Source organism: Carettochelys insculpta, chromosome 4 (genome assembly GCF_033958435.1).
Source record: "Carettochelys insculpta isolate YL-2023 chromosome 4, ASM3395843v1, whole genome shotgun sequence".
NCBI lineage: Eukaryota > Metazoa > Chordata > Testudines > Carettochelyidae > Carettochelys > Carettochelys insculpta.
Genome location: NC_134140.1, coordinates 135,284,051 through 135,300,691, shown reverse-complemented (window position 1 = coordinate 135,300,691; position 16,641 = coordinate 135,284,051). Strand labels below are relative to the sequence as shown.

Here is a 16,641-nt window from a genome sequence, read left to right as displayed (position 1 = left end):
ACTAAACTGTGCTTTGGGAATGGGATAGCTACACTGCAAGTACAGGTCCCCCTCCTACGTAAACTGTCATATTGCCATTGAATATGATTGGCCTGTTTATACCAGCTGAACATTTGCCCTGTAGATGCCATAGTTCTAAGGAACATACAAAACAAGCTGGGAGAGCATCTGAGAGCAACTATGTGTGATGTGAACAGGAGCTATTTGGAGAGGGTCTGGTCCTCTATGAGCTACTGACAAATCAAATGCAATACCTGATAACAGAATCATATTCAGTGGAAAAACCTTAATCTGATAAGCTAGCACTCTTGTTCCCATTTAAAAGATAATTGAGCCTTTTTGTTTGTTTCATGATGCTACTGTTGTTGTCAAACCCACTATTTTAAGTTTTAATTTTCTTTAATATCTCTTTTTACCCAGCTACTGTGTTAACGTAGCTGCACAGTGCAGCATTGCTTAAGAAAGTGTGATGTTTGTGCAAGTCCTACAGGAATGTCCTGTTTTGCCCAAGTCACCCTCTCTTGTGTGATGTTTTTCAGAGGGGCTTCTGAACAATGCCAGGGATACAAGTGTCATGGATACTCTACCACTGAATGGTAACCACGGCAACAGCTACAGCATCGCCAGCGGCGAGTACCTGAGCAACTGTGTGCAAATCATTGACCGTGGGTATAATAACCACAATGAGACTGCCCTAGAGAAAAAGATCCTGAAGGAACTCACATCAAACTACATCCCTTCCTATCTGAACAACCATGAGCGCTCCAGTGAGCAGAACAGGAATCTGGTGAACAAACTCGTCAACAACATCGGCAGTGCGACCGAGGACGACGCCATTGTCCTGGACGATGCCACCTCCTTCAACCACGAGGAGGGCCTGGGCCTGGAACTCATCCATGAAGAATCTGATGCCCCCTTGCTGCCGCCGAGGGTTTATTCTGCTGAGAACCACCAGCCACACCACTACACCAGGAGACGGATCCCGCAAGACAACAGTGAGAGCTTTTTCCCTTTGCTAACCAATGAGCACACGGAAGACCACCAGTCACCCAACAGGGATTCTCTGTATACCAGTATGCCTGCACTGGCTGGCATGCCTGTCACGGAAAGCGTTACCACCAGCACCCAGACCGACCCACCCATGGCCAAAAGTGTTGATGCCGATGACATGTTCTACAAAAGCATGCCAAACCTAGGCTCCAGAAATCACGTCCATCAGCTACACACTTACTACCAGCTGGGGAGAGGCAGCAGTGATGGTTTTATAGTCCCGCCAAGCAAAGACGGGACTTCCCCTGAAGGGAGTTCCAAAGGACCTGCTCACTTGGTCACTAGTCTATAGAAGATTAAGCAAAAATTTAAAACAAGCAACATCCCCTCCCTCTCCTCCCTCACACTTGGTTTACTGTTCTGAGTTAACACAACCAGTGGTAATATTGTGCGTACTCCAAAATCTTCGTGCCGTTCTAAAAAAAAACAAACAGTCAGACTTTTTTTTTTACTGGAGTTTTTAGGCCAGCCTGGGGAGAACAACTGATGAAATTCCACCCCTTTCCTCCCCTCCCTCTCTCAGACAGACTTCATTATGTTAATGAAAGAGATACGCTAGACAATGGCACACTTCGTGGCCTTCTTGAGTTATGCTGTGTTTGTTTAAACATCCTTGATGCTCTGTTGCTCTTATTACTGAGGACCTGATTTAGGGAAGAAAACAAAAAAACAGGCCAACATGTGCATTTGAAACTAGTAGCAATGATGCAACTCGGTGGGGAGTGCTGCACAAAGAACAAACAACGAAAAATAGCAAAACCGTTTATTATGAATCTGTATCACATAATGGTTTTTGGTCACTCACAACTTGATTTAACTGCAGCGTGCATAGCTGTGGGAGCAAACAAAAAAAATCTAATGAAATGGAAGGGAATTCTAGAAGTATATATGCTGTGCGCATATTTTATGTTTTGCTGTATTAACTGATGATAAAAAAACTAATGGCAGAAAAAAAATTGAACAATTTCTATGTAATGTACAGATACTAGCATTGCACATATAGTCTGCTTTTTGTTCCTCCAGAACTTGCGTCCCTGTTAATGTAGTGGAAAAAAAAGAACTTTTTCTGTTGTGCTGGTCTTGCAAATTTGTCTACCAGTAGGAGCAAGATTTTTCATAAATTCTTTTTTGCCATCATTTTCTTTAGAAATTTCACTGGGCAAGAAAAAGAACAAACAAAAAAAAGTCACTTTCTGCAGTTCATTTTCTAGTAATATGATCACAAATTCTTTTCGACCCTACATCCCTTTTTCTTTTCTTCACTCGCTCTTTCTTCAGTCAGTGGTGTATTGCCAACAGAAATTTTGCAGATTACAGCAGGACAAACTTTGTTTACAGTGCACAACAGATAATAAATAATAAATAATAATACTACGATGCATATTTGGTAAGCCGTCCTTCACCCAGGCAGTAGGCACGGTACTAGAAGCCAAGAGATCTCTTATAGTTATAGCTGGGCTTCTGCATGTGAAAACAATATCCCTGTTAGGAGGTAGGAGTCTTCAGGCCTCAGTATGGTTCCCAGTCTAGGCACTTGTACTGAAGTGGTTTAAAAAAAGAAAAATTTGACTGTCTCATAGCAAGAATCTGAAAACCAACTACTTTGAAGTGATTGAAAGAAATCCTCTGCTCATTATTTTAACAGGAAATTTATTTATTTGACAGGATTTGAAGTAGTAATGTAGGTTTTCTGAGGTAAATTAGCAGCACAGATTATAATTTTTTTTTTAATTTATGATCCATTTTGTATGGTCTGAAAGTTGAATGACCTCATTACTAATATTTGTTGTAAAAGTGAAACTTGTTTGCCAACCAATAAACAACTGATTAAGATTTAGAAGATACCGTATGTACTGTACAGTTAATCTTCATTTTTCTCTCCTTTGCTGTATTCAGTACAAGAGCAGGGGCAAGGAATGGAGCCCTACATGAGTAAATTAAGCACAAAAATGATATAGCTATGGCTGACTGGGAGTATGTAGAAATCAAGCTGGGTATATTTTGTTTTGGGGCAGGGATGAGATGAGGGGAACTTGCTCTTTAGCAGGTTACTCTATAGCAGTAGTGGTTTTTTACTGCATAAACTAGCTTCTGACAGGAAGATAATGTCAGTACAGTATTTCGTATGTTGTAGCTTTTTATCACTGTGATAGCCCCTGTATCTTTGTTTGGTAATTTGATTCTTATGATGTTAAAATCTGTTGGTAGTGTGGCAAAGAGTAATATAAGTCCACCTTAGGTCTCCCTAGCAGCCATTTGTGGTCTTTATATTTTAATGTTATGGACCAGTCAGAAACAGATTACCTAAAACAACAACGAGATACTCCCAGTTGTTCCACAGCCATCTTCTAAGACCTGAAGTTTCCAAAAGACACTTAATGGTGCCTCAGAATATTTAACTGTGAAGACATATGTACATTACTTTCCCAGTCTGAGGGTTCTCTTGTGTGTTTGTTTATTGCTGGTATATGGCCATGCTAAGATCTCCTGCAACTTACTTTGAAATTCATGTTTAATAAAGAGCAATTATATACTACCCCAGAGACAGAATATGTAATTTAGAAAAATCAACAAAAACAAACCAGAAATTTCGACATCCAAAATAAGTGCCATGGGGCACACTGAGTACTGAAGGTGAAGTGACATCAGGTGCTAATTCTCACAGAGCCTCTGTATATTGGTCTGTCAAGGTCTGGTCCTACTTTCATGAAAATCAGTGGCAAAACTGTCATTAACTTCATTGCAAGACAGTGTCCAATGGGGTGGGTAGGTGATGTCTTCAGTGTTGCTTGCTTTCCCTGTCTGAAGACCAAAATGTGTTGGCTGCACAATTGTTGCCTATAAGCCAAATTCTCAAATCCTTTACTCTGAGGAAGTAGTACCATATTTCAGGAGTAATGTCACTACTGTCACTACAGCAGCTTGCAGAACAAAGTACCATCCTTGTGAACACTAAGGGTAATAGAATCTGGCCCTGAGAAACCCCAAACAACACAGCATCATAAAGTACGAGTTATTTAGGTGGCTTCCATTGGCCACTCATTTATATTGGAACCATGTTCTGAAGAGAACCCTGGTTTTTGACTGTAGGAGGTAACCACACACAGCTGAATGCACTACGATACTACAGTCAATGGCAAGCAGTATTCTACTTCAGTATCTTGCATGGAGAACAAGCTGGTTTTGTAGCACTGTGGAAGATACATACCTACAACCCCGTCTTCCCTTTTGGTCTTCCTGCTGCCTCTGAGCTGCCCTACAACTAGCTACATTTTTTATTATTATGGGGTCTGTGTAATTGAGAGAAAAGGTGTGGTATCGATTTATGTTCACAAAGAGGACTTCAAATTCTCCATGGAAATAGCTGCTAGTGCAGTGAGTCAATTGGACACTTTGAGGATGGACTATGCTTGAATGATACATGTCTTTGAGAGGGGCAAAAACTGCAAGAGCAGCAGACTCCCAAACTGCTTCTGGGGAGACAATGCAGAATTTAATTTATAAAGAGGGTAAGATCCTTCACCATTAATGTTGTCATAATAAATGGTCAGTGGTTGATAAAGGTGGCATTTACTGGTGTGCCTGATGTTGAACAAGGCCTCGTTAATGGTTGATGCATTGTTGAATTGGTGCTTCCTTGTGAAAATTTTATCCTTGTGATGATCTTGGTGAGGTCTTCCTACCTTATGCATTCCACTTGCCATTTGTTGAGGAGTCAACTGTCCTATCACCTATCTTATTTTTTTCCTCCATTCATCTATCTGTAGTACCCAGAGCACTGAGACCTCATCTGGGGTGAGTGAAGTCTCTGCTCTACAGCCAGCTGGCCTTTAGCTCATGTGATAAAGTGCAGGGCTTTAAACCCTATATGCACAGGTTCTCTCTCTGGGGCCAGCAACCCAGGTCTGTCAGCATTCTAACTGTTGCATTGGCCGGGAAGAACTGCTGGAAGGTCTCAAAAGCTTGGGACGTGCTTCCTCAGCCCAGGGAAGCATGTAGTACCCAGAGGCACTGAGACCCCAGCTGGCCTTTAGCTCACATGGTAGAATGCAGGGCTTTAGACCCTATATTCGCAGGTTCTATGCCTGGGGCTGGCAACCTGGGTCTGTCAGCATTACGTAGCTATGCTTTCTACTCTCACTTCCCTGACTTCTCAACTGTCTGGGTACAGGTAACACTCTTCATTTTACACCTGTCTCTTTTCATCCCATGAAAACTTTCTGCTACAGAGTCATTCTTGTGGCAGCATATAGACTCTGGAAAGGTTGAATCACAACATAGAAGGGGTAAAAATGCCATTGATGGCAATGAAATGACTCCAACATGATTTTAATGGAATCATGAAAACGGAGAACTTGGAAGGGACTTTCACTCCCTCAGCATTGCGGCAGGACCAAGTAAATCTTAACAAATTTTGGTAGAGATTTGTCCAAACGGTCGTTTTCCACTGCCTTCCCTGGAAGCCAATTCCAGAGCTTAACTACCTTGAGAGTTAGCAAGTTTTTCCTAATAGCTAACTTTAATCTCCTTTGCTGCAGGTTAACTAGTCCTACCCCCAGTGGACATGGCACACAATTGATCACCATTCTCTTTATAATAGCTCTTAATATTGTTGAAGACTGTTACCAGGTCCCCCCGCCTCAGGGTATATCTTCACTACCCAGAAGATCAACCCAATCAGGGTTGATCTTCCGGGGTTTAATTTTGTGTGCCTTGTGGGGATGCAAAAATCAAACTATGTGGGGTCAGCAGTTTAGTCCTGTACACCTCAATCTCACAAGGAGTAAGGCAGGTCAACGGGAGAGTTTCTCCCATCATCCTCCCACAGTGAGGATGGCCAGGTGAGTTGATTTTAGATAAGTTGATTCCAGCTACGCAATTGCTGTAGCTGGAATAGTATCTGTACAATCGACTCGCAAGTCTAGTATAGACCTGGCCTCAGACTTCTTTACTCAGGATTGAATGTGCCCAGTTTTAAACCTCTGTTGCTCAGTTTTGTTGCTAGCCCTTTGCGGTAGGTTGTGGGCCCACGTTTTGTCAGCTATTTGGATACTGGCGTGATGAAAGATATTGTATGCTGACCTATATTAGCACAGTGGATCTCCCTGTATCAGTGCCAGTTTTAACTGAGCTACATGGTGATGTCATCCACATAATCTGCCGTATGTGAATTTCAAGTCTGAGGTTCACAAATTTAGTCATTCGTATCTGAAAGTATGTGCACGTGGATATGAGAAATTCCAAGTGTCTAAGTGTTTCCCCAACTATCAGAGGATTTCTAATTCAAAAAGCATTCTGGAAGCACATCTGATAAGATAACTGAACTGTGGGTATGGGGGTGCATGCATTCATATGAGAGAGGCAGAGCAGTCATCATCTGTAAATGCTCTAGTTAAGGCTTCAAATTGGTTTATATTTTAAGGTGCTCTGAACTTTCCAAAACAGCTTTTGAGCTGAAACTTTTTTGTTTCTGCTATACTAGAAAGATTTTTGTTTCCCAAGGCCCTGAAAAATTGCATTGGTCTTTTTGATTTCCCACCCTAAAAAAACCTTGATTACACTTGAAGTAAGGAGGGAGCAGGGCTTCAAAAAAAAAAAATTGGAAATTGGGCAATGGATGTATGCTCCCACTTTTAAAAACTCCTGGTCTGAAGTTAGGTTCCTAAATCCACTAAGGGTCCAGACGGTGTGTTTGATAGGGACTGAATTCAGTGGGCATTGCTGACTGGTCTGCACCTTTGAAAAACAGGCCACACATTTAGGCACCTAACTTCACACATACTTTTTTTAAAAATAGTTGTTCATAGTCCACATCCGGAATGTCTACTTTTCCAGTAATAGGCTTAGAACATAAAGAGTTGTGTGATGTCCAGTTCGTGGTTTTAGCAACATCCCTAAGCAACAGGGGGTGGTTAAGCTGTATTCCCCTGAAATAGGCCTAGAGGTGGTGCGTGACTCAGGACCGTTTTACGCTTGCTCCTTGCAATTTTCTAGTGGGCTGAAAGTTAAGAGAATCAAACCAAGATTCCACTCATTTTTCATGCTTCCCGACCAATCTCCTCTGATGGGGAAGCACTATATGGATAGCACTTACTTCTACATGCTTCTCTTCATAGACATAGTACAGATTAAGCTATAAGTAATTGAAGTGACAGCTCACTGGGCACTCACTAAGATGTCAGCACTTCAATGCAGCCCTGCTGCCTATAGGCTGACTGCAGATTTTGTCTGTCCTCCCTGATCGGCATCAGAGCTGCTGCAGGAACAAGCTGAATTGGAGAGATTGTGAATATCTCCTTGCAAGACACAAAGCAAAATCCTTCTCCAAGAAAACAACAGGAGAATCAGGGAAAGAATAAAGTTGTAGTCAGGGGAAAAAACCACAGCTCAGGCAATTGAAGCTGCATTCCAGAACATGCCTTAACTTCTAGACTCTTTAACAAACAAAAGCAAAGCAGCAGCCATCACACGGTTAGCTGGCATGCTGCAACTGCCCTGTGTCCTGCCAAACCATGGGACAAAGGCCCAGCTCCTTAAACTATTTAAGCCTCTAAAGCCCATTAATTTCAATGAGATTTCAGCACATGAATACCTTTAAGGAGCAGAACCAAAGTGCATAATGTCCTCCTGAACCCGATGGTGGGTTGCAATCGTGCATCACGTGATTCAGTGAGGAGGAGGCATGGTGAGACAAGCTAGCTAAGCATGGTGAGCTCTGAGGAAGATTGGGGGAGGTACACAAACCTACTCGTCCACCAGAGAAGCTAGTTAAAAGGGTTAGTCACCAGCCTGAACACCAAGAACCATGCTGCATATTGTGAGCTTCTGATTTCACAAGGCAAAGTTCTTGACTGGGTGGGCGTTTATCTTGCTGACTGCAGAGCCCAGATGTGATCACCTAAACACAGGAAAACATTGACTGCAATTTTCCCCTCTTCCTGGTTTGTTTTTAACTTTAACAAATGGGGGGAAATAGTTAAATGCAAAAACCAGTGCATGCTGCACTGAGGCTACACAAGAAAATCTGTTAGCCTGTAAGGTGCCACAGGACTTCTTGTTGTTTTTCAAGAAATGACAGCCATTCCAGTTACAAGAGGAAAGGTAATTTAAGCCCGTGTCCTTAGGTAGTTATTGTTAAACCCTCACACTTCTGTTGTCGTGTAGCTGTACCTGGTATCCTGCTTATGGCCCTTAACTCTGCTTGGCACAGTGGAAGGGAAGTGGGGGACGATGCAAGAGAAGATGGTTTTGGGAGGCTAAGGCAGCTGGCTGCAAAGCTTAGAGCAGCAGCCGGGCTGTCTCTAAATGACATCCAGCAACTTTGGTCCTCTGCAGCTGGGGATCAGCAGTAGTATGGTCACATCCCCTCTTCCTGTCAGAGCACCCTGAAGTTGCAAACAGGATAGGGCAGAGTTATATGATTGACTGTGCTGGCCCTTTGCCAGCAGGTTAATCCCCAGGTGGCTGTATAAACTGATTTTCAGTAGTCTAAATCAGGAGAGTGGAGGGGGCAGGATCAGTCCCTGAATAACTGAACAAGTAGCTACTTATGTAAAAATAGTGCAGCTAGGTAACGTTACTGGAAAATGAATTGCACTTCCAGGTATTGCAGGTTTAATAGGGCATTCTTAACATAGCTATCACACTTTTTTTCCCATCTATGCACATGTGCGGAACAGCACACACAACAGAGAAGCCCCTGCAGCATTCCACAAGCAACAGGAATGAAAACATCTCTTACTTTACTAAACACCTGGATAGGGGGAGACACCAGCTTGAACTGTGATCATGGCTAGTGCCCCTCCTCCAGGACAAATAACTGGAAAAGTGGCATGCTTGTGTTTATTTTTAGCAGTTTGACCTCACTTGATGCTGACTTTGGTTAGTAACTCTTGTACGGTTGAAATGTTATATGCTATTCATGTTCACAGAAGTGTAATGCAGTCTTTGGTCTCCTTTAGAGGGCAGCACTGTGCACATTCCATGGCACAAAAGTGAAATCTGATAAAACTCAGTGCTTAAACAGGGAAAGACCCTGTCTGCTGTGTTGTTTTGAGTCTTTGAAGTGGATATTAGCCAAGAGGAAATTTGCGATAGCTCTTTGAAGATGAAAGTGGTTAACCATTCATGATAGGCACAGAAGTTAGGTCAATGTATGGTGTTTCCTGCTGGAAGAGTAGTTGGTCTGTAATGAAAACAGATAGAGTTTTGCATGCACCAGCAGCAGGCTGTGAGCCACATCCTGAGTTCACAACACTGAATCCAATGTCGGTCACATTTATCTACACTAGCTGGTTATCTTTTTCAAAATTGTCCCACTCCAAAGATTGGCCAGAACAGGAAACACTATGCATGCACTGCAGTCCTGCTACTGCAGGAAGGGCTAGACATGCAGCTACTTGCTGTAACCTACAGAAGCGCTCTGGTATGCAGTCGTTACCAGACTGGACTCAGAGGAGTGCTGTAAAATGGCTCTGTGCCTTCGTGCATCATATGGTAAAGCGCAAAAAATCACTGAAAGCAACTTCCTAGCATGGCTAGGAAGGGTGATCTCTGAAGCTGTCCCACACACCTTCATGCGGCATAGATAACTTTTTATTTGTAGCAGAAGGAAAATCCAGAACCACAGAGGAAAAATTAAAACAGTGCAGTCAAAAACCTTTACTCTGGTCCTCCTTTTTTCCCTCCCACCAATCCCAGCAGAAGAGTTTAAAACAGTCTTGTTTCCCTTTATGGGTTGTTGTCATTTGCTTGGTTCATCTCTCTAGGATAGCCAGGCAGAGCAGCACACATTGATACTCTTCCTCTTCTCTTTTCCCTAATCCTAAACCAGAAAGTAGCATGGCCGCTAGAAGGCAAACCCAAGTGAGACTGTGACTTGGGTGTAGAACGACACATGCAATGTGCAGAGCTCAGGAGATGTTGCACAGATGTGCCACCAGGCGCTGCTGTTAGGGCTGGTTCAAACAAAGCTGCCTCTTCCACAAACCTTCACTTATTCCACAGGCTGTCCACAAGGGAGGTAATTCTCTCCTGGCTGACCTGAGTTACTCTGTTGTGCCGGCTGTGTCAGGTGTCACCAGGAGAGAACTGGTGAGGCATGTGTGTGTCTGAGGAGTAGCCAGGGGGATAGTGGATGATGTTCACCAGTTAGAAAGAAGAGGACCCATGGTTTGTCTCAGTTGGTGCCAGGGACACACGGCCCCCAGAGGTCTCAGTCAGCACAAAGCAGCTTATAAACCTTACCATGCAGCAGCCTGAGCAATAACTATTATTCTAGCATCTCAGCACCCTCCAGATGTACCAGTGTCTGAACAGACACAGGTACGGATGTCGTCTGTGATTTATTCCTGTGAGGAAGAACAATAAACAGTTTGATGTTCACTCAACAAAACAGGAAACCAGTGTGTGTGGTGTGACACAAATTCTGAGGATTCTCCTCAGAAATGCTGTGGTTGAAAATGCTGCCCAATAGCTATGCACTAGACAGGAAACTATGACTGAAGTTGAGGATGAGGATGAACCAATCAGAAGGAACTTTGTTTCTGCCTTCTGATTGGTTCACTAGAAGTGAGTAATAGTTTTCACTACTCAGTAGTTCATATAGACTAATTTATATATATACATATATTCAATCTGATTGTTTAACGTTACTCCCCTTATGGGTAATCTCCAGTCAGGCAAACAGTTGGCTCTCACTGACTTGCCAAGCAAAAGTTTTTTAATTAATCAAGAAGCAGAGTTTTCTGCTTTTATGTAAGCAAGGTATATCTTTGGTCTTGCCACAACTGGAGACTGCTGCACAAAACAGGAAGGAAAAGGCAGCTCTAGAAGCTCTCATTCTTTGGCAAGTTGTAAGAACATATGGATGGAAAACAAAACGACATGTATATGACATCCTAGGAGATATATTCTATTTAACATGGCAGCAGCGTGACAAGCCAAGTTAGTTAGAATTTGGAAACCTTCCATTTCCAAACTGGACTAGCTGTAACAGGTGCCTGCTACGTAGCAGCTTTATTATTCATGTACACATTTCAGCTGGTGACATTTTCCCCAACAACATGCCAACAAAATGTTTTTACTTGCAGTTTGCTTGGTTTTCTTTTCCTCTGTGTGTATTCTTTTCTGTGTCTATTCCTTAAATGTTCTGTACCATCACATGTAAAACACCCAAGCTAAAAATTTCAATAAAAAACCTCCATAAAGATGAAGCTCCAGGACAGTGCAGTTATTACTAACTGGAAGCAAATGGTTGCTATTTTGACAAAGCTTCTTCGCCCCCAGCCATCAAAAAAGGAAAAAGAAAATTCCTATGGCAGCCATCCTTTTCCATTGATGTGCAGGCTAATCGGGCTGTCCACATAGTTGTTGAAAACCAATTCACTAGTTAAAAGGAATGCTATTTCCCAAAACAAGATAATCTGCCTTTGCTTGATGACTTGCCACTTAGCATATTAGAAGGCCCACCTACAGCTAAGCTTGCCCTTGGTGAACAGAATAGAAGAGATGATAATTTTGTCCTTATGCTGTTCAATATTTGTGTTGTCTCTGTGATGCGCTAGATGGTGGTAACGCCAGCTTTCTTCCATCCATGGCCAGCAGGGGGAATCTATTATAGGCAGTTCTGTGACTCTGAGAAAAGAGAAGGAAAGCCAAGAAAGTAACATTCTGCTGACCTTTGCACAGCTAGATGACCTAATGGTATAGCATACCAGTTGTAATCAACTGCATCCTATAGTATGACTCTGAAAAGATAATTACCAGCAAGAAGCCACTTTGAGGGTAAAGTATGGCTGTAATAAAACTGTTTTCAACCTGTCTCCTGCCACTTACCTCTGAGGCATTTACTTCAGCATTTAATTTGGATCCCAGTGGCAGAAAATCTAAACCTCTACTTCCATATGCAGTGAAATGGTAAGATGCTCTGAAGACCTTCTATAATAGTTATAATGAAGATCTCTCCTACTCTGCTACTTCAGTGGCTGTGAAACTTGGTTGAAATGTGGAGAAAGCTCTTGGTTAGAGCATCAAGTGATAATAACCAGAGCATTAATTGAGCCAACAAACAACTAATGGAAATGTGGATGAACTCCTGGTACATCAATTAAAATTTAGCCCCCCCGCCCCTTTCTAACAGCAAGGAGAAAAATAAGTCCCTTGATTGTAGCTGATTCATGCTCTGCTTATTTTTGTTTGGCTTGAATGTGCCCAGAAAATTGTTGCTGGAAACTTCAGTTTTGCATCCATTTCTGCCACCTTCCAGAGCCAGCCATAATGAGATACATGCACACACAGGGTGATTTGAGAAAACTCACAAAATTATGCTTGAAGGGGCCAGAACCTAACTCCATCATTTTAAAGACAATGGAGTGGGAAAACAACTCCAGTACCCTGCCATCCACCACCTCTGATACAAGAATAGAGGGCAAACTGTTTCTGCTGGATTCATGCACATGAGTTCTCCGGGGCTACAGCTACACCACAGAGTTATTTTGAAATAACAGCCATTATTTCAAAATAAATTTGTGAGCGGCTACACAATGTGCATGCTATTTCAAAATTAAACCAAAGCAGTGGGTGCATTATTTCCGATTTGGTAAACCTTGTTGCAGTAGGAAATAGCGCCTATTTCAAATAACTCTTTTGGAATAGGTGCTGTTAAGGCAGGAATAGCGCTATGTCGAAATAAGCCACAATGGCATCCAGTGGCACTATTTCAAAATAGGCACTATGGCTGTGGCCACATCAGCCCCTCCTTTTGGAGGGACTGTGCTAATGTGGCACTTTGGAATATGCTAATAACACACTTCCAGGAATATGCAGCACCTCATTAGCATAATGGCAGCCGCACGTGCTTCGAAACTGCTGGTTTTGAAATGCACACTGTCTGTGTAGCCAGACGCCTTTCGAAAGACCCCCCCCCATTTTGAAAGCCCCTTCTTCCCAAAGACAGATGGAAAGAAGGGGCTTTCAAAATCGGGGCCGTTTCAAAAGGCCCCTGGCGATATGGGTGGCATGCATTTCGAAACCGGCAGTTTTGAAGCACGCGTGGCCGCCATTATGCTAATGAAGTGCTGCGTATTCATGGAAGTGCCTCGTTAGCATATGCCACAGTGCCACATTATCAGAGCCCCTCCAAAAGGAGGGGCTAGTGTGTCCACAGTCTTTGAGTCTGACCCGCTATTTTGAAATAGCTAAGTGCTATTTCAAAATGGATGTTTTGTGTGTGGCACTTTTATGTCGAAACCAGCTATTTTAGAATAGCTTATTTCTAAATAGGGCTGCAGTGTAGATGTAGCCTGGAGGGAGGGAGGGAATTGACTAGGACTCAGTGAATTATTTTAGTAAATAGTACATTGGCTGGAAAATGCAGTTTTGGATGACTGAAATTAATCATGAATTGGGTGGATTAGGTTGAGTTAGACGAATAGTTTCAACCAAAAATATTTTTAAACGCAAAACAGTTCATTTTGACCATGTTTCAAAATGACAGGTTTTTTTGGAAATGTAGCTAGAGTAATTTATCAGACAAACAAAACAAAAATGTTTTAAAAGATCCAAACCTGAAACAATCCTCCCTGCCTGCCCTCGTTCCCTGAAAATATGTTTTGAGGTTAAATACATATTTTTTCCCTAAAACAAGCAAAAAAATGTGTTTTTCCCATTTGGTAAGGAACCCAACACCCAAATCAATTTCAGTTTGAGTTTTGAAATTCTTATTTCCGGATTTTTTGGTGCTGCCCTACACACATCTAAACTTCAATTACTTGCTCAATGCTCACAGTGCTGTTTGTTCCACATGTTGGATGCTTTTACCATAGTAGAGTGGGAAATGAAATCTGAGATCAGCCTGGACTTATGGAGGATCATACCCTCTTACCTCAAAAAGCAAGGTCCAGTATAGCAGGGAATGCACATCCCAAATTCTTGTTCTCCATGGCAATGTCCCTGTAAAAAAGCAGTTAAACTATGAAACAAGCAAGCTGTTGTTCACCTTTCCCATCTATTTTCCATGCTCCACTGTGAAATTATTCTGGGGTCCAACACATGGGACCAGCTGTTGCCACTCAGAGCTTTGAGAGATACTGTATTCCCAAGTAGTTGGATTAGGAAATAATTGCATGACCTCCAACTCTGTACTGTGCAAACCCTTACTAAAAGTGGAGATTTCTAAATGGTTAACAAAGAAACGTGTACATTCAGCAAAGCACAGTGTCCGCCAGGAATTCATAGTTTAATGCACACACCCTTGTTTACCTGTTCATGATTTCATACACACACTGACATGCATAAAACCTTTTGCCTGATGAACGCCAAACCCTTTACATGAAAAATACAGCATGTCCTCAGGAACCTGAGGCACTGAGGGTTTGGACCCTCCCAAGTTCATACTGGGGCAAAGGCAGAGCCAGGCATCCCATGCCCTCACACCAGACCAGTGCACACTCCTTAGCTTCACTGATAATGGCTTAGTTAGATCTGATTTTAAAAGTCCAGCCCTATGGTTGAAAACAGTGAGAACTTCCCACCATGTCCAGAAAGACCTATGCTGTATTGTCCTGGCTTCTTTGGCCAACAATATCGAGTGGGATTCTCCTGAAGCCCAATAACCCTTTGGTGACACATCTGTTCTCTTGCGCTGCAGACTGAAGAAAGATACGTTCTTCCTTGGGTCTGAATATGCCTCACGTGCTTCACCTGCTCCCAGAGGTCAGTTTTTGTTTCTCCAGTTGTCTCTTTTTTCAGTTGATAATGGTCCCAAGTGAACCCCAATGGAGACCTAGCCAGTCCTGAGTAGGGCATGTCTATGGTGATGTCACAATCAGTTTGTTTCCTAATTCCCTAAACCATTCTTTGGAGTTCAGCTACCTGACCTGTGTTTGCTGCACTGTACTTGTGCATTTCATGACTCCATCATCTTTGTCCTTACAGACTTTCATATTGTACAGGTCGACTACTTCCCAGCTATGCAAACCCACGCCACATTTCTTTGGAGACTTGTAATATAAAGTATGAACTTGATTGTCTGCAGAAATGGTCTGATACTTACCAATTAGATTCTTATAAGGATGAAGGCAAAGTGGTTCCACATAAGCTAAATAGTGAAACCTGTGTGCTGAATAGATTTAGATTCAGATACTGAACATCTAATCTGAGCTTTTTATTTTTGTATCTGTATTACAAGCTATCTAATCTGTGTTTCTCTACCTTCCCTGGGACAATGCCTTGAGGAACTAAACCAAACGGCATATAATGATGTATTGTGCTCACTGCATTTCCTTTAGCCATTCCTCTTATTTTCTGAGCTCAGAAATATAATTCAGGTTAGTTCATGATGATTTGTTATTAGCAAGCCTTTCTCATCAATTACATCACCTTCTGTTTCTGTAGGTGCTTACAATGAGACTTATGTATTACGGTCCCAATAACAGAGCACTGAATTCAGTGCCAGGGCTTTGCTGGATCTGTGGGAGTTGGTTTAGACTCTAATTGTGCTAGAAACGCACTGAGTATTGGTGGTAAGCAGGCTTGCAGGCCGTTCATTCATTCTGTGTCCCTCTCTCAAAAAACGCTCCAGGTTTTCCCTTTTCCAGCCTTCTGGGGACTTCATCTGTCTTCTGAGAGAGCCAGCGTTTCTGTACTCCTTTTGCTAGGCCTGGCGGTACTCTAGGCTGAATTCACTGGCTGCCTGATGAGCTGAACGTTTTCCAGGCGTTCATCTTTAGCTTATTTACTGCCTCCTAACATCTCTGTTTCCTCATTAACTGGGATTGCATTAAGATGTGAGTTACTCTTATGCTTAAGTGAAGTCTGCAGCAAAGTAGCCCTGAGCCATTTCATCTGTCTCCCTGACATCCGTTATTTGCTCTTCCTACCTGCTCAATACACAACCTACATTTTGTTTAGTTGTCCCCATAGACTCTGAGACACCTGTGCACTTCCTTCTTCTCTTTTACTGCCCCTGCTCCTACAGGTCCTTAGTATCTCCTGGCTCATCCTCCTCTCTTCCTTGGTCACTTCTCCATCTTTCCACAGCACCAGTTATTTCTTTTTGCTCTAAATAATTTCAAAGTGACTGCTTGGCTAATTGTTCTAGCAATTGAGTAGCTGTAGAAATGAAACAACCCAGTTAATACATCAGTTCAGTATGGTTAAAGAGGATGACCCACTAGCTTATTAGAACACTTATTTCTCATGTTCTAATAACTGTCCTATAATTAAACAGGCTAAAAATAAAATAGATCAAAGATATTTATCAAATGGAGAGTCACTGTAGCAATTCTCATCCTGATGCTTGCAAATTCTAACACTTCCTAAGTGCTAAAGGGATGTTGCATTTAGCACATATCAGTAAATAGACGGCAGGATTTTAGGAACCCAAAACAATGTTCTTTACCTAGCCATTTAGGTAGCTTCGTCTATAGTCAGTGTCTCCTGGGAATTCGCCTGTGTCATGTTCATGCTATACACAAGAGCAGTTAGATGAAAACACCAAATACTTTTTCTCAAAGGTTGCACCATGACACTGCCTATATTTTTAGAATCCAGAATTATAATACTCATTAAAAAAAACCAGAGAGAGACAAA

At 42.3% G+C, this 16,641-nt stretch overlaps 1 protein-coding gene across 10 annotated transcripts in view; it reads left to right on the top strand.

Moving 5' to 3' along the window:
* Positions 1-16,641, top strand: part of ADGRL3 (adhesion G protein-coupled receptor L3) — a 738,987-nt gene that overhangs the window by 705,296 nt on the left and 17,050 nt on the right. For 8 of the 10 annotated variants that reach the window (XM_074993917.1, XM_074993919.1, XM_074993918.1 and 5 more), the window contains one exon: positions 540-6,383. The exons of 1 other annotated variant lie outside the window; for it this stretch is intronic. In XM_074993917.1, coding sequence (XP_074850018.1) covers positions 540-1,342 — 803 coding nt within the window. In that variant the 3' untranslated portion in view covers positions 1,343-6,383. Of the gene's footprint in view, positions 1-539; positions 6,384-16,641 lie in introns of those variants that run through there. One more of the 10 variants, XM_074993920.1, reaches the window with a different exon arrangement.